The 18,403-nt window shown below is 33.9% G+C and overlaps 3 protein-coding genes across 5 annotated transcripts; all 3 read left to right on the plus strand.

Annotated features, from left to right (window-relative positions):
• Positions 1-1,052: 1,052 nt before the first annotated feature.
• On the plus strand, positions 1,053-5,471 carry LOC109152202 (terpene synthase 10-like). 3 transcript variants are annotated; one of them, XR_002049369.1, is made up of 8 exons: positions 1,053-1,292; positions 1,375-1,648; positions 2,214-2,613; positions 3,005-3,226; positions 3,332-3,473; positions 3,734-3,988; positions 4,446-4,592; positions 5,095-5,160. XR_002049369.1 is itself a non-coding variant. In XM_019299790.1 (7 exons), exons 1-7 carry the CDS (start codon positions 1,110-1,112, stop codon positions 5,377-5,379), a joined length of 1,776 nt encoding a protein of 591 aa, XP_019155335.1. In that variant the 5' UTR covers positions 1,053-1,109; the 3' UTR covers positions 5,380-5,471. The 3 variants fall into 3 exon arrangements, 1 of the variants encoding a protein (XP_019155335.1); XR_002049370.1 differs by having other exon boundaries at positions 4,451-4,592; XM_019299790.1 differs by lacking the exon at positions 4,446-4,592 and having other exon boundaries at positions 5,080-5,471.
• A 7,615-nt stretch (positions 5,472-13,086) lies between these two features.
• On the plus strand, positions 13,087-14,091 carry LOC109152264 (cysteine proteinase inhibitor A-like). The gene is made up of 2 exons (XM_019299852.1): positions 13,087-13,238; positions 13,793-14,091. The coding sequence occupies exons 1-2, from the start codon at positions 13,179-13,181 to the stop codon at positions 13,982-13,984; spliced, it is 252 nt and encodes an 83-aa protein (XP_019155397.1). The 5' UTR covers positions 13,087-13,178; the 3' UTR covers positions 13,985-14,091.
• A 2,946-nt stretch (positions 14,092-17,037) lies between these two features.
• Positions 17,038-17,971, plus strand: LOC109152389 (cysteine proteinase inhibitor A-like). Its single transcript, XM_019300044.1, has 2 exons — positions 17,038-17,173; positions 17,597-17,971. The coding sequence occupies exons 1-2, from the start codon at positions 17,114-17,116 to the stop codon at positions 17,786-17,788; spliced, it is 252 nt and encodes an 83-aa protein (XP_019155589.1). The 5' UTR covers positions 17,038-17,113; the 3' UTR covers positions 17,789-17,971.
• Positions 17,972-18,403: the final 432 nt, after the last annotated feature.

The raw sequence follows: 18,403 nt of genomic DNA on the forward strand, positions 1-18,403 counted from the left end.
CTCTACTATGTTATTGTTGGTAAACATAAATATAAAGTGACAAATTATATTGTGACCATGATCCAAATTATGTATCTGCAATTAATATATTATATTTTTAGTTAAATAAATTGGACGTACATGCATGTATATAATACGTTAATTGTAAATATATAATCTCGCAAATTATTCTATGGACCTGGGTCCAAATGTTCACAATTACCTTTTAATAATTCATAATTTGTATACTACGAACACACAATGTTAACATATATGTAATTGATTATCTTGTTTTGTATTAACAAGTTCATTTCAAATACTGCAATCACACAATATTAACTGATTAGGATTTGATGACCCTATATTATATTCACAAATTTTGTTCTACAGTTGTTATGTGTTTTGACTTAGAAACACAATTTATATTCTAAGAGTTCACAATTTCAATAGTAAAATACACAATTTATACACTGTTTAGGATCAGGGTCCACCTTGACCTATCCATCCATGATATCACAACTCATGTAATCTGAACCAAGTTTACCTTACCCATGGTGGACCATGATATAATGACTTGATATATAGTACTGTTCATGAAAATTATGGGTATGTTTAATTTGATTCATAGGTTTATAGACTAGGAATGAGAATCAAAATTATATTTAGTGTTTGATTGCAATTTTTTAAAATATAATTATGAGATTTTTTTTTTTTTTTAATTATGAGATTTGATTACCCCTTCAATTAAAACTTCATTCCCTAATTAAAAATGGGTATCATTCCATCTTTTTTTTTTTGAAAGGTCATTCCATCTTATTAGTAATATATGATTTTTAAGTTTGAATCAGTACTTTTAGATTTTTGTTTTGATTTTTTTGTTCATATTAATACTTTCGATGTCATTATGTTAGGACCAATTACCTTAATTTTTTTATTGTTATTTTTAAAACCTTTATTCCTATTATAAAGTTAGTGATGACCAAACATCAGCTACTTGATTTTCATTATGCTAACCAAACACATCCTGGGTGGGGTCTCTATAAAAGCTATCCACCCAACTCTCAGAATTCCACACACACAAAAAGGAAACAAATTAAAAGGAAATTAAGAAATTTTATTATTATTCAATAATGGCTACAATTGTCAGTGTACTTTCTACTTTCACATTCAAACTTCCTTCCCTTCCAACTTCTTATTCCTCTTCCTTTCGCATGTGTTATCACACCACCACAACAACAAGAAGAAGATCTGGAAACTATGGCCCTTCCGCATGGGATTTCACTTATATTCAATCTCTCAACACTACTTATAATGTAACTTATTTTATTTAATTTTTATCATTTTTCCTTAATTATTATGTTTATCTATTTAATTACAATCGCTTAATATTCTTAGAAGCAATTTGTTACACGGCGTGACGAGTTGAAAGAGAGAGTTAGGAATATGCTGATGATGAACAATGAAGAGATGAAAGAATTGGAGAAAATGGAGATGATTGATGAACTGCAGAGGCTTGGTTGTTCTTACCATTTTGAGGATGAAATCATGGCAGCTTTGATGGATATCTATATGAAGAAGAATAGTAAAAGTTACTCCGAGGAGAAAGACTTATATGCCACAGCTCTTGAGTTTAGATTGCTCAGACAAAATGGCTATAACATCTCTCAAGGTTATTACAATATACATGTTAATGGTGTCAAGTACAATTATGTATATATTATTTTTTTCTTTATTTATTTCTTAGCTGCAATTGCAGTGATGAGGTTTGAACCAGTTAGCTATATATGGTAGTCTAAATTAATTGGTTTATCTCTTTGTGGTCCTCCTTTGCTGTCTAAACGCACAAGGCGGGATTTATCCAAGGTTTTAAGTTCGACACTCCATGGGAGTAGCCAATTAGTCATTTTGATTTCAGTCGGTTAGCTAACGGTAACCTAGCTAAACTGGTTTACCTCCTTATTGTGGTCTTTTGCCGACTAGGATTAACAACGTTTCCCATTTGACTCCCACTGAGAGTGTCATTTGGCCTTTTTAATTTGAGTCGATTAGCTATGGACAACCTAGACTGATCATTTGCCGGCTAGGATCACAAGATGAGATTTACCAGTGCCCACCCTTAAGTATAAGATATATAATTGTACTTGATATTATCGGTATGTACAATAAAAAAAAATCCTAATTTCTTAATATATAATATAATGTGTATGTACAACATCATGAACACTTGAATGCAGATATATTTGATTGTTTTATGGATGGAGACCGGTCTGGTTTTAATGCCAGCCTCTGCGAAGATATCAAGGGATTACTTCACTTATACGAAGCATCTTTCCTGTCCCTAGAAGGTGAAACAAGTTTGGAATTAGCTAAAAATTTCTCAACCAAACATCTCAAACGGGTCGCCCACGAGAAAAATAATCTCAACAATCAGGGACTTTTAGCATCAGTGCAACGTGCGTTGGAGCTCCCATTACATTGGAGGATGCCGAGGTCGGAAGCCAGATGTTTCATTGATTCATATGACAAAGGAAAAAGTATCAAAACAACCTGGAATCCCATCCTTTTGGAGTTGGCTAAACTAGACTTCAACATGGTTCAAGCTGTGCATCAGGAGGACTTGAGATTTGTGTCGAGGTATGTACGTGCGTGATCAATTTGGGTTCAGCAGGGTTGTCGTGGTGGTTCAGCATCTCCACTGCTGAAAATTATAGAATTTCCGACCACTTGAAGTGATTTTAGTCGAAAGCCTTGTTCCGACCACTTTTGGTATTCGAAAAAATTTTTGTTGCTATTTCCGACCACTTTTTGCTTTCGACTTGATCTAAGATCACTTTCAGGTGGTCGAAAATTCCATAATTTCCAGCAGTGCTCCATTAAGCATGAGATTGGGAATTCGATCCCCACCCATGTGAATGGAGCAAACCATTTGGTCAGTCCCCTACCACTTAGTATGCTGACAGTAAGGACGAAAAAAAAATGACTTAAAATGACATGTGAGTACATAATATATTTTCTTGGAATGCAGGTGGTGGGAGAATTCTTATATTACAGAAAGGTTAACATTCGTGAGAGATAGTATGGTAGAGAATTTCTTTTGGGCAATAGCTACCAACTCCAACCCTAATAAGTTTTCAAACTGGAGAAGAACAAATGCAAAACTCATTTGTTTAATTTGCACAATTGATGATATATATGATGTTTATGGAACTCTTGATGAATTGCACCTCTTCACTGATGCCATTGAAAGGTACGTAAATTTATAATAGTGGTTTTTTTTTTTTTTATAATTATTTTGGGTGTACATATTAATATATTACATCTAAGCTAAAGATAAGAGTCTTTGATTTTTCAGATGGAATGATGTAACAGAAATAGAGCACCTCCCAAAGTACATGAGATTCTGCTATCTGGCACTCTACAACTTCATAAACGAAGTTGCATATGATGTTCTTAAAGAACATGACATCTTTATCTTACATTATCTCAGAAAATCGGTATTTTCAATCATCTTCAAAAATATAATCATTGATTTAATTTTAATAAACCAATTAATTAACAATAATATATGCATATATTTCAATACTGGAAATTATGAAATTTCCGACCACCTAAATCTTAAATCAAGTCGAAAGCTTTGTTCCGACCACTTTTGGTTGCTATTTCCGACAACTTTTTACTTTCAACTTGATTTAAAATCACTTTTAGGTGGTCAGAAATTCCATAATTTCCAGTAGTGTTTTGAGTATATTATCAGTGGGCGGATCTATGCAAAGCATACTTACAAGAGGCAAAGTGGTACCACGGTGGATACACCCCAACCTTTGAAGAATACATTGAAAATTCATGGATTTCAATAAGCTGTCCTCTAATATTAGTGCATGCTTTTTTCTTTGTGAACCACCCTCTGGACGAGGCTGCTGCCCGGCATTGCTTGATGACAGAATATCATGAAATAATTCGTCTGTCATCTATGATTGTGCGTCTTACAGATGATAAAGGAACCTCACCTGTACGTATGGATAACGTTCAACTTCTTTTATATTCATTCATATATATATATATATATATATATATATATATATATATATATATATATATATAGAGAGAGAGAGAGAGAGAGGTGTCAAACAGCCCGGCTTGGCCCGACACGGCCTTGTATTGGCTTGATTGTTTATTTTTTGGGGGCAAATTATGATGTGGAACCGTGTCCATCTTGCGGTTCCAAAACTGTTCATAATTATAAATGTATAGTTTAAAAATTATAAACATATAGTTATATAATTATGAACATATAGTTTTGTAATTATGAATATAGAGATTCAATAATTATGAATATATAGTTCGGTAATTATGAATATAGAGTTCCATAATTATGAATATATAGTTCAGTAATTATAAACATAGAACCGTGTCCACTTTGCAAGGTGGACACAGTTTCACAGCATAACGATTGTTTTTTGGGTCAGGTTAGCTCGCACCGATTAAATTTGGGCTTAGGCTGGATTGGTATTGGCCCGTTTATTTGTTGGACCAGGTTAGCTCAATGTGATTAAATTGCCGCAAATTATTGCATGGACCATGGTTCACACAATTGTATGGACGATGAATATCAGGTATGTTTTTAATATATTAAAAGTACATAATTTTTGCACTGGAGGTACATTATTTTTGTTTGAAGCTACATTATATAAAATAATGTACCCTTAGTATATTAAAAATGTACTTTCAAAAGTGTACCTTACGTACATAAATAATGTACCCTTAGTATATTAAAAATGTATTTTTTATTTATGGTCCATATGTACAATTGTGTGGACCATGGTCTATGCAATAATGATTGGTATATTACGGAGTATATCTTTTAACAAATGTATAGGTTAACGAGGAAGATTGTGCCAAGCCTGTCCATGGGTGGGAAAAAAAAAAAATTAAAGTTCAGCTCTGTCCGTAGTATAAAATGGGGTCTCCCTATTGTAGCAAATAAACTGAGACGGGTTGAACCGACTAAAATAGGTCAAATCTGGACTAACCCGTCTGTTTGACACCTCTAAAATTATACATCCAAGTTCTTTACTTGTTATTTTCTTTAAAATATTTTAGTATGAAATGGAACGGGGCGATGTACCGAAAGCGATACAATGTTACATGAATGAGGCTAGGGTCTCTATGGACGATGCTTGTGATTTTGTGGATTTTCATATCAATGAGACATGGAAGAAATTGAATAAAGCTCGAGTTAAAGATAATTGCCCTTTCTCTGAAACATTCATTGAAGTTGCAATGAATCTTGCCAGAGTGTCTCATTGCATGTATCAACATGGAGATGGCCATGGGACCAAGAACTTGGAGACTCAAACCCTCATCCAGGCTACATTGTTTGAACCAATTGTATTCCTCTAATAATATAGCCATGAAAATGTTTGTGCAATATATGTAATGGATTGTTGTTGAGAAATTAAAATCTTGGAAAAATGTTACTCCGTATTATCTTATTCACTCTGTTTTAATGTAAGGTTTGTATTGGTGTATTTTCACTTCAAATTAAGTTAGATTAGGAGATTCGTTGTTGCCTGCACAGGCTTAACTCACTGGTTCAGTCGGCAAGGAGAATAGATCAAGGTTCGAACTTTGGCAGAGGCAGTGTGAAAATTATGCCTAAAGTGGACAGATTCATTATGCACACCTGCATTTGGCCCTATCTGTTGAACCATTAAGTCGTCACCATGATTTACACCTTCCCAAGTCCCAAATGCTCTGTTGGCCGGGGCGTGGAAAAAATTATTAGCAATTTTTTTTTGAATACTTAATTTTGACTCTATTACAAGGGGTCGGGGCGTGAGAAAAAATATTAGCAATTTTTTTTTTTTTTTGAATACAATTGACTCTATTACAAGTAGTATCTGTTCTATATTTTCTCTAAAATACTGGTAGCCCAAAAATCAATATTATCCCACCATCAAAGTTCAGTCCTATGACCTGCCCTCAAGGAGAGTCACATAGGTGTCATCTGAACAAATTCTTTTATTCCCACACTTTTGTATTTTGAGCATAACTCTATTTACAGATACCTAATTGAGTAGATTAAGGAGGTTTTGGATTTGCAACTCATGGGGCTATATCTTTTTAAAAGAAACTATTTTTAGATTTGGATAGTAAATTAAGGAGGCCCAATGATTGTATTAGTTACACAGAATAAGGCCCATTTACTAATATATCGCAAATTATGCCGTGCAACCGTGTGCACCACGGTTGCAAAAACAGCGTCATTTTGATTAAAAACGACACGTTCGACTTTAAAAAAATAAATCAGTTTTGATTGTCGTTAACAGCGTTTTGTTGTGCATAATTTGAACTATATAGCCAGAATGAATGAACTATATAGCCAGAATGAATGAACTATATATCTAGAATGAATGAACTATATATCCAGAATGAATGAATTATATAGTTCAAATTATGCACAATGAACACAGTTGCACAGCATAACGCTCCCTAATATATAAATTCTTCTTCGTTCTTAAGGATTCAAGCTCTACACTTCAATAGCTCGACCATATCGGCACATGGGTTAGGTACGAAGGCTTGATAGTTGCACAAGTTGGTTAGACAATTAACTTGATAAATAATTTATAAGGTTCTAAGTTTCATTCTTTGCTGGAGTTGCTTACTGGCATTCTTAGTTTGAGCCAGTTAGCTATAACTTTTAGCATAGTGGTTACAATGTTAATGACTCTATTACATTGTAGTATCCCTCCACTGAGGCTCGATCTCATGAACTCCCATGACCTCTCATATGGAAAAGTCACTACATGTCATCTGAGCACAAGATGCTTGGCAATGTTAAGTGCTTTTAATTTGTTTGGTAAAGATCAAATGGGACGGAGGAAGTATATTGTTATTCTACTATTTTATCTATTCTTCTTTAAAGCCATCACACGCTTGAAGTGTCAAATTAAATTCCAGCTCGAAAAGTTTTCCATTCATTACCGTCCTATCTAGGGTGATAACATTATATATAGTTCACTTGTCATCTATCCTCCTCCGTCTTCCAAATGATAAAGGAACTTCAAATGTACGTATAAACTCTTTATTTATTTATTTCGGGTTACGAGCGAAACGTGTAGTTAATATTGTATGACTGTGTTGTCCATACCAATCAGCCAATTGACTGCTCTTGCTAGGAGTCGAACACTAGTGACTACTGTATGCACTATATTGCCCATACCCGAGTCGATTGACTGCTCCCGCTGGGAGTCAAACATTAGTCACTGATGTATGCACTATGTTCAAACATTAGTCACTACTGTATGCACCCATTAGTCATACCAGCCAATTGACGACTACTCTCACTAGGAGTCAGGCATTAGTCACTACTGTGTACACTGTGTTCGAACATTAGTCACTATTGTATGCACTATGTTGCCCATACTCGAGTCAATTGACTGCTCCCACTGGGAGTCGAATATTAGTCATTGTTGTATGCACTGTGTTCAAACATTAGTCACTACTGTATGCACCCATTAGTCATACCAGCCAATTGACGACTACTCTCACTAGGAGTCAGGCATTAGTCACTACTTTATGCACTGTGTTCGAACATTAGTCACTATTGTATGCACTATTTGCCCATACTCGAGCCAATTTAGTCAAATATTAGTCATTGTTGTATGCACTGTGTTCAAATATTAGTCGCTACTGTATGCACCCATTAGTCATACTAGCCAATTGACGACTACTCTCACTAAGAGTCAGGCATTAGTCACTACTGTATGCACTGTGTTCGAACATTAGTCACTATTGTATGCACTATGTTGCCCATACTCGAGTCAATTTACTGCTTCCACTGGGAGTCGAATATTAGTCATTGTTATATGCACTCTATTCAAACATTAGTCACTATTGTATGCACCCATTAGTCATACCAACCAATTGACGACTACTCTCACTAGGAGTCGGTCATTAGTCACTACTGTATGCACTCATTAGTCATACTAGTCAATTGATTGGTCTCGCTGTGAGTCGAGCATTAGTCACTATTGTATGCACTATGTTGCCTATACCAGCCACAAAGAGTAGTCAATTGACTGTTCCTGCTGGGAGTCGAACATTAGTCACTACTGTATTGCCCATACCAACCACAAAGAGTTAATATCGATTCCTGATGCTCGAACTCATGACTTCCGGGAGAGTCATTTCCTGGTACATGAACACAAGGTCGTTGGCTAATTACTGCTATATGTATAACCATAGAGGTAATACCATCCGAGGTCCTCCGAGTATAGTGGTTTTGCCATATTTAGTCCTAAACTTTCAAATTGACCATATATGGTCCTTCGACTTTCAAATTTAATAATTTGTGGTTCAAGTTAACCACTCATGGTCCTTCAATTGTTAAATTTTAACCAACCAGGTCATTTCAAGAGGATCACAACTGGTTAAGTTTTGAAACTCGAAGGACCATGAATGGTTAACTTGGACCACAAATGGTTAAATTTGAAAGTTGAAGGACCACAGATGGTCAATTTGAAAGTTTAAGACTAAACGTGGCAAAACTACTATACTCGAAGGACCTCAAACGATATTAACTCTATAACCATATTTCTTTATTTTTCTTTTATTTCAGTATGAGATGAAAAGGGGTGATGTACCAAAAGCAATACAATGTTACGCAAATGAGGCTAAAGTCTCTTTTGAAGAGGCTCGTGATTACGTTGATGGTCATATCAATGAAACATGGAATAAAATTAATAAATTTCTTTTTGAGGATGACACTTTGCCCTGTCTACTAACATATTGAGTCATCGTGATTTACATCCTCACATATGTTCTGTCGAGTCGGAGTGTGAGAGGCCCTTAGGATTGGGGATTCAGCCTTTTGGGGTAAGAACTAAAAATGAAGTTAATCCTTAACTTTATCATATTTTCCCTCTAGGCCGACAACGTACAATGTACAACCACCGACCACGTGTCTAAATTATTATAATTGAATAACCTATCAATTAATCAATTAGGTATAGTAGGACGACACAATAATAATAATAATTGAGGCATATTTCAGGTTAAAGTACCTACGAGGTCCCTGTACTATAGTGTTTTGTTCAATTTAGTTCTTATATTTTTATTTTGTTCAATTTAGTCCCTGTACTTCCAAAAGTAGTGCAATTAAGGACAATAGTTATTGATGTTAATATTATCGTTAACTTAGGTTACGTGGCACTGATGATATTTATATTCCTACTCATATATTACTTTATAAATATTTAAAATCTATCATTTTTACCACCAATATATTAAATTAGTCTGTCCAAAATAAATAATTACGACCATGTTAGTAATGAGATTTAGACAATTGTCCTTAGTTTTACCACTTTTTAAAGTAGATGGACTAAATTGGACAAAATAAAAATACAAGAACTAAATTGAACAAAACACTATAGTACAGGGACTTCATAGGTACTTTGACCCATATTTCACCTGTTCTTGTCCTTGATAATGGCCATCCTGCTTACACGCAACCTCCGACCACGTGTCTAAATTGTTATATGTACATTTTTCTAGATATGGCATGAATTGATGATTAATTTTTATTCATCTAATAAAGTAAATTGTATTTTATCTTTTTTTTCCTTTTTAATAAAATCAAAATATGTGGTAAAAATTTTAATTAAGGAAATATATGATATAATGCTCTTAAACATGAACGTATCTTTTATAATAGCCAAATCCTCAATCTTACAATTACAGAAACAATTCGCTTACTAGTCAATATAATTGTACAAATTACTAATAACAAGTAAAAGTGTAAACGAGTCGAGTCGAACTCGAGCATGGGTTGGCTTGAGCCCGAGCTCGATAAGCATGGTATGGCTCGAGCTCGATCGAGCTCAAAAAACGATGCTCGAGCAGTTCGATTGTTCGAACTCGGGCTCGATTTTGACCTATTTCAATTCATATTTCAATTAATAATAAACATTGTTTTATCCATACATAAATAATAAAAATTTTAAAAGCAATCATCTAATTACGGTGGTCGTTAGTTGGTGGCTAAAGTACCCGTTAGGCGCTATTAATGCACTACCTTTGATTTTTTTTAAATATCAAATAGAGTTCACAAAAAGCCACATCTTCTACAAGAACCTTTGTTTACCTTCTCTTTTCGTCACATTGTAAAAATATGACAAAAACTTTAATAATATTTATTAAAAAATAAAAAAATAAAAAACAGTCTTAGAATGCTCTAAGTTACCACTTTCATAATAATATGATATGCATAAAAAGGAAGAATCAATTGGTAACTTAATTAGATGAGAGCTTGAAAAGAAAGGGAATGATTGATTATAGCTAGATCATTAGGAGAATATACCATTATCTTGTATTGCCAAGTATACTTTTAGTAGATTAAATATTAGAGGTATTAGTAATTTAGTATAAATAGGTCCATTGTATATGAAAATTGGGAACTACAAACATATTAATATATTGTTATTTTGTTATTTTAGCTATTTTCTTTGGAGTTCTCACACGCCGAAGTGTGAAAATGGATCATATCAATTGAACTGCTTTTCATTTTCTTTCGTTAGATTGTTTTTTTTTTTTTTTGAGTTACCATAACTCGAATACGGATGGGAGCCAAAAGCATGCTCAAAAAGTTTTTTTCGTTGCGTACTAAATTTTAGTACATGGCATTGGTGCTTTAGTTAAGAGCTTGGTGACTTAAAAGGGATACACATAAAAGGGGAGAATCAATTGGTGACTTAATTAGGAGAGATCTTTAAAGGAAAGGAAAGATGACTGATTATAGATCGGTGGGAGAAAATTATATATACCATTACATAGTATAGCTAGTACTAGTATAATTTTAGTATATTAATTGTTGTTGATATTAGTAATTTAGTATACATAGGTCCATTGTATATGAAAATTGGGAACCATAGATAAAAAAAAATATTGTTATTCTATTATTTTAACTATTCTTCTTAAAGCTCTCACACGCTCGAAGTATGAAATTGAGTTTGTTGTGACTCGAATACGACTAAGAACTAAAAACCTGCTTGAAAGCTTTACCATTCATTACGGTCCTATCTAGCGTCCATTCATTACGTACCATAATTGTGCAGTAAATACCAGTAGAGGTCCTCCGACTTTGGTAGCACTGTCACTTTTAGTCCTCAATTTTTAAATCAACCACTTTTAGTCATCTTACTTTTTGTTTCTAGCCATCTATAGTCCTTCTGATATACTTGGCCATTTAATGTCGTTTTCTCAAGGGTAATTCGGTCTTTTCATAATTAATTTATTAATTATTATATTTAATTTCCTCATCGGAATAGTCAAACAATGGTTTCTCCATGAACATGTACAAAACCAGCTAGTGAATCCATATATGCATTCACAATTCGTCGCCGCTTTCATTGGGGAAACCATTGTTTGACTATACTGATGAGGAAATTAAACATACTAATTAATAAATTAATTATGAAAGGACCAAATTACCCTTGAGAAAACGGCATTAGATGGTCAAGTTTAACAGAATGACCATAGATGGCTAGAAACAAAAAAGTAAAAGGACTAAAATTAAAATGGTTGATTTAAAAGTTGATGACTAAAAGTGATAGTATCACCAAAGTCGGAGGACCTCTGCTGGTATTTACTCCATAATAATTGTGCAACACGTTGCACCTTTCTTGTATTTCAAAATGATCATTCGGCTTGTAGCTGTCAACTCACATAACAAAAAATCTCTAACATAATGGTTGGAATTATTGTAATTTTAACATGGATCTAATTTTTTGTGGTTAAGAATATGCTTGGAGTCATGTCATTCGCAACACGTGATCCAAATTGTTCATATATGGAGTTTACTTATAACATTGATTTTACTAAATAAATTAAAGCAAATATTTTACAAAACGTTAATGTGGCATGTTGCCGTTAGTCAATTCTAAACAAGCACTTTAAAAAAAAAAAAAAAAAAAAAAAAAAAAAAAAACAAACACACAAAGTCCATGTTTGGTAAATGACTGTTAGTTGATTTGGTTAATTAGAGGGTATAACTAGTTGATAACATTAGCTGATTGTAGAACGGTGTTTGGTAAATTGGTTGTTAGCTGATAGTTGTTTGGTATAATTTCTTATCTCAAAAAGCTAATTGAAAAAATTGTTTGGAGCAGCTTTTTGAATTTTAACATTTTGGAGTTACAAAAAAAGCTAATGAGGCCCACACTGTTGCGAATTGTGCTGCCCACACTGTTGCTAGGGAGGCCTTTTCTGTGTCAGGTTGCGGTGAGTGGTTAGATGAACCACCTGTCTTTCTTGTCAGCATTCTTCATTCCGATTTAATGAATTAATTTATCCTTTTAAAAAAAAAAAGCTAATGAACCAAACACTTATATTGATTTTTTAACCAAATCAAACAATTAACAGGGCGTTTGGTTGGAGGGATTTTAAATTCCCTTCCCACTTAATTCCCACCTAATTCCAAAGGCCATTAAATTCCGTAGTTTGGTTGGAGGGAATTGCAATTCCCTCATTTTCATGGAATTAAAATCCCATGTCCCCCCTGGGATTTTAATTCATGGGAAAAAAATAGTGATGAGTCAAAATTACCTATTCATTTTTTAACCTAAAATTGATGTCTAACAACAATAATGGACATTTTTGACTTTATACTACTTATTCCCTTTCAATTCCCATGTATACCAAACATTGGAATTAAAATTCCCAGTAATTCTATTCCTGTCAACCAAACACTGGAATTTAAATTCCCACTTTATTCTCAGTAATTCAACTCCCATGGAATTACAATTCATTTCCCACATAATTCCCCCCTCCAACCAAACGCCCTGTAATAGTACGTGATCAAATAGGCCAACTATTTACAAAGTTAAAACTAATGTTTATTATATCGTGTTTATGTGTATGTATATTATGAACATGAATTCTGTGTATTGAATCATGGTACACTCTGGACCCTGATCCACCATATAACGATTGGAACTAACTACCCAAATTAGTGATTTAATAGTATTTACCATTTCAATAATTAACATGAATTATAGTGTGATGCTGCGACATGGAACCAACCTTTCGTAACTATAAATAGGCCACACTCCTCTCATCATCCTTCATCAAACAACGTTGTACATACTACAAACAACACACCAACACTTTCCCAAAGAGTTATCCCATCCTCTCTAACAATGGCCAGCATCTCTGAGGAGCTCGCTCGCTTTGCCATAGCCGAGTACAACAAGAAAGCGGTTTGCATTCTAACTTCTATTCCTTTACTTGTTTTTATTTATAAAAAAAAAAAAGTCATTAGCATCCCTAATCTCTTTTGATCATATTGATCGATCATCGATACTTGAATACATCAAGAAAGGTCATTGCTGGAAATTATGAAATTTCCGATCACCTGAAAGTGATCTTAAATCAAGTCGAAAGTCTTGTTCCGATCATTTTTGGTATCCGGAAAAACCTTTGTTGCTATTTCCGACCAATTTTTGCTTTCGACTTGATTTAAGATAACTTTCAAGTGGTCGAAAATTCCATAATTTCCTGAATGTTTGTATTGCCTCATTTGTCTTTTTCACTACACGAAACTCGAGTTAATTACAAGAGTGTTGAGCATATAGCCATTAATGTGCGATCCAACTATGAGCTTAGGCTTTTAGTTGAGATGGAGCACATGCTTCAATTTGGTATCAAAGCCAGACCAAAGGTCATAGGTTCGGTTCGAATCTCAGAGCCACCCATAAGCGACTACGGAATATTTAGATAAATTTCCAATTTCTTTTTTGGTTTTTAATTTCAGAACGCGAACTTGGTGTTTGATAAGGTGATATACAACATCACGGTCGTGGCGTCAGAGGGCGGGCATAAGAAGGTGTACGAGGCAAAGGTGTCGGTGAATGAATCGAAAAACATCAAAGAGCTTCAAGAATTCAAGGTTGTTGGCAATGAGACCTCCAAGGGTGCTGGTGGCATCTCAAGTGTTACTGTTTGATTGAGTAAAAATAAAATAAAAATGCATGAGCTAAGTACTATAATAAGATTGTGTGGAGAATAAAGCCTGTGAAAATAATATGGTGGAGCACCTATGCCTATGTTTCATGTTTGTGTGTGTACATCACATGTGATATTTCACATGTTGCATTATCAATGAAACCTAGTTATGCAATACTAAAGTGATACCTAGTACTATCTAAGCGGACTGAGGGATAAAGCCCATCAAAGCCCGCCATTTGGCAAGACGGGTGTTGGGCGACAGCTTGGAGAGTCGAGTCCAGCATCCTATCATCAAAATGTGGCGTTGAATGCAACACAAGTATAAGGAAAAAATTTGCGTGTTCGCTACTAGCACTACTGGAAATTATTGAATTTCTGACCACCTGAAAGTTATCTTAAATCAAGTTGAAAGCAAAAAGTGGTCGAAAATAGCAACAAGGGTTTTTCCGGATACCAAAAGTGGTCGGAACAAGGCTTTCAATTTGATTTAAGATCACTTTCAGGTGGTCGGAAATTTCAGAATTTCCAGTAGTGTAGTTATAACTTTTGATCTAGTACATGGTAAGCAGTTGATCCTAACAATTGATATCAGAGCAAGTTATAAGTTCAACATGACACAAGTAGGAAAAAAAATATTATGCCTACTAGTTATAACTTTTGGCTAGTGGTAAGCATTTGATTTCGGCAACGCGCCTCGAAAATCAAAGCTCGCCCCATCCCTTATTATAGGGTGGAGCAGCGAGCATAACCAATTTTAACAACTCATATCTATACCTCGTAAGATAAGATTAATCTAGTCGAAATTTGATCAAACCTCATTCGACTTAAACTCTACTAAGTATACTAAACTAATATCTAGTACTTACCCCAAAAGGCTAAATCCGCAACTCTAAGGGCCCCCCACACTCCGACCCGACAGAGCAAACAGGGGACAGGATCCGTCAAAACCCGCCATTTGGCAACAAAACTTTGGTTCCTCATTATTGTAACGCGCATACTCAATTTTGGTCACTAAATTTTTATTCAACAATTTTTTGTACCTAGATTTTTTACAATTGAGCAAATTTAATCCAACATTTTCAAAAGTCTCCAACTCTTATCAAATTTCACTCTTCTTCGTACAACTACTTTTTGAATATTTAAAATTACATTTATTTTTTAGAAAAAATAAAAATAATAATCAATGACCAAAAGTAAAAAAACATTATTATAATTGATGAGCATGAAATTCATTCATTTTCAACCAATTTGTTGATATTCTTACTGAAGACCTTATTTCACAATTGTGAAATATGTATTGAGTAAACTTTGTTCTTATGTAATAATCTTACATAAAAGCATATATGATTGTACTTAAATTTGGGATCAATTTTAGTTTCGATATGCTAACTATTTTGTTTTTTGTTTTTAGTCTTTGAATTCAGATCAGTTAATTTTTACTTTTTAACTATTGAAAACGTGTCGTTTTTAATTTAATCCTCATAAAAAGTAATTAGAATTAAATAGAGATAGTTTATAATTCTTGTGATCTTTCTTTTTATTTACTGGAAAGCTCATAGCCTGCCACTGTGCAAATGTGTGCTCTGTGTAAAAATATGACAAAAACTTTAATAATATTTTTAAAAAATTTATAATAAAAAAATTTAAAAAAAAATTAAAAAAAAAAGAAAAAAAAAAAAACTCTTAGAATGCTCTAAGTTACCACTTTCATAATAATATGATATGCATAAAAAGGAAGAATCAATTGGTAACTTAATTAGAGGAGAGCTTAAAAAGAAAGAGAATGATTGATTATAGCTAGATCAGTAGGAGAATATACTATTACTTTGTATTGCCTAGTAGATTAATTATTATAAGTATTAGTAAGTTAGTATAAATAGGTCCATTGTATATGAAAATTGGGAGCGACAAACATAGTAATATATTGTTATTCTACTATCTTAGCTATTTTCCTTGGAGTTCTCACACGCCGAAATGTGAAAATGGATCATATCAATTGAATTGCTATTCATTTTCTTTCGTTACATTGTTTTTCTTTTTGAGTTACCATAACTCGAATACGGATGGGAGCCAGAAGCATGCTCAAAAAGTTTTTTTCGTTGCGTACAAAATTTTAGTACATGACATTGTTGCTTTCATTAAGAGCTTGGTGACTTAAAAGGATACACATAAAAGGGAAGAATCAATTGGTGACTTAATTAGGAGAGATCTTTAAAGGAAATGGAAGATGATTGATTATAGATCGGTGGGAGAAAATTATATATATCATTACATTGTATAGCTAGTACTAGTATAATTTTAGTAGATTAATTGTTATAGATATTAGTAATTTAGTATAAATAGATCCATTGTATATGAATATTGGAAACCACAGATAGCGAAATATATTATTATTTTACTATTTTAACTATTCTTCTTAAAGCTCTCACACGCTCAAAATGTGAAATTAAGTTTGTTGTGCCTCTAATACGACTAGGAACTAAAAACCTGCTTGAAAGGTTTACCATTCATTACGGTCCTATCTAGCGTCCATTATATTCATTACGTACCTTAATTGTGCAACACGTTGCACCTTTCTTGTATTTCAAAATGGTCATTTGGCTTGTAGCTGTCAACTCACATATCAAAAAATATGTAACATAATGGTTGGAATTATTGTAATTTTAATATGGATCTAATTTTTTGTGGTTAAGAATATGCTTGGAGTCATGTCATTTGCAACACGTGATCCAAATTGTTCATGGAGTTTACTTATAACATTGGTTTTACTCAATAAATTAAAGCAAAATTTTTACTAAACGTTAATGTGGCATGTTGCCGTTACTCAATTCTAAACAAGCACTTTAAAAAAACAAACAAACAAATTTAAAATTCATGTTGATTATATCGTGTTTATGTGTGTGTATTATGAACATGAATTCTATGTATTAGATCAGGATATATTCTGGACCCTGATCCACATATATAACAATTAACATGAATTATAGTGTGATGCTGCAACATGGAACCAACCTTTCGTAACTATAAATAGGCCACACTCCTCTCATCATCCTTCATCAAACAACGTTGTACTACAAACAACACACCGACACTACTCTCCCTAAGAGTTGTCGCATCCTCTCTAACAATGGCCAGCATCTCTGAGGAGCTCGCTCGCTTTGCCATAGCCGAGTACAACAAGAAAGCGGTTTTCATTCTAACTTCTATTCCTTTACTTGTTTTTATTTATAAAAAAAAAAAGTTATTAGCATCCCTAATCTCTTTTGATCATATTGATCAATCATCGATACTTGAATACATCAAGAAAGATCACTGCTGGAAATTATGGAATTTCCGACCACCTGAAAGTGATCTTAAATTAAGTCGAAAGCCTTGTTCCGACTACTTTTGGTATTCGGAAAAACCTTTGTTGCTATTTTCGACCAATTTTTGCTTTCGACTTGATTTAAGAACACTTTCAGGTGGTCGGAAATTTCATAATTTCCAGCCGTGGATGTTTGTATTCCCTCATTTGTCTTTTTCACCACACGAAACTCGAGTTAATTGCGAGAGTACTGATATTTAAATAAATTTTCAAAAAATTTGTTTTTTTTTTTGTTTTTAATTTCAGAACGCGAACTTGGTGTTTGATAAGGTGATATACAACATCACGATCGTGGCGTCGGAGGGCGGGCATAAGAAGGTGTACGAGGCAAAGGTGTCGGTGAATGAATCGAAGAACATCAAAGAGCTTCAAGAATTCAAGGTTGTTGGCAATGAGACCTCCAAGGCTGCTGGTGGCATCTCAAGTGTTAGTGTTTGATTGAGTAAAAAAATAAATAAAAATGCATGAGCTAAGTACTATAATAAGATTGTGTGGAGAATAAAGCCTGTGAAATTAATATGGTGGAGCACCTATGCCTATGTTTCATGTTTGTGTGTGTGCATCACATGTGATATTCACATGTTGCATTATCAATGAAACCTAGTTATGCAATACTTAGTCTTGTGCTATGTCTTTCCTTCTTTTTCTTTTGTCATCCTAATTAAAGTGATACCTAGCTAGTACTATCTAAGCGGAGTGAGGGATAAGGCCCGTCAAAGCCCGCCATTTGGCAAGACAGGTGTTGAGCGACAGCTTGGAGAGTCGAGTCCAGCGTCCTGCCATCAAAATATGGCGTTGAATGCAACACAAGTATAAGAAAAAAAATTGTGTATTCGCGACTAGTTATAACTTTTGGTCTAATACATAGTAAGCGCTTGATCCAAACAAGGTTAAGTTCAACATGGCGCAAGTATAAGAAAAAAAAAAAATTATGCCTGCTAGTTATAACTTTTGGCGTAATGGTAAGCGTTTGATTTTGGCAACGGACCTCAAAAATCAAAGCTCACCCCAGCCCTTATTGCAAGGTGGAGCAGAGGGCTTAACCAGTTTTGA

This window comes from Ipomoea nil, unplaced genomic scaffold, assembly GCF_001879475.1.
Source record: "Ipomoea nil cultivar Tokyo-kokei standard unplaced genomic scaffold, Asagao_1.1 scaffold2403, whole genome shotgun sequence".
Taxonomy (NCBI): domain Eukaryota; kingdom Viridiplantae; phylum Streptophyta; class Magnoliopsida; order Solanales; family Convolvulaceae; genus Ipomoea; species Ipomoea nil.

Coding starts and splice junctions, on each gene's coding strand:
- LOC109152264 (XM_019299852.1), top strand. CDS start 13,179: ATGGCCAGCATCTCTGAGGAGCTCGCTCGCTTTGCCATAGCCGAGTAC. Junction 13,239..13,792: donor CCGAGTACAACAAGAAAGCG/GTTTGCATTCTA, acceptor TTTTAATTTCAG/AACGCGAACTTGGTGTTTGA.
- LOC109152202 (XM_019299790.1), top strand. CDS start 1,110: ATGGCTACAATTGTCAGTGTACTTTCTACTTTCACATTCAAACTTCCT. Junction 1,293..1,374: donor CTCTCAACACTACTTATAAT/GTAACTTATTTT, acceptor TAATATTCTTAG/AAGCAATTTGTTACACGGCG. Junction 1,649..2,213: donor TGGCTATAACATCTCTCAAG/GTTATTACAATA, acceptor ACTTGAATGCAG/ATATATTTGATTGTTTTATG.
- LOC109152389 (XM_019300044.1), top strand. CDS start 17,114: ATGGCCAGCATCTCTGAGGAGCTCGCTCGCTTTGCCATAGCCGAGTAC. Junction 17,174..17,596: donor CCGAGTACAACAAGAAAGCG/GTTTTCATTCTA, acceptor TTTTAATTTCAG/AACGCGAACTTGGTGTTTGA.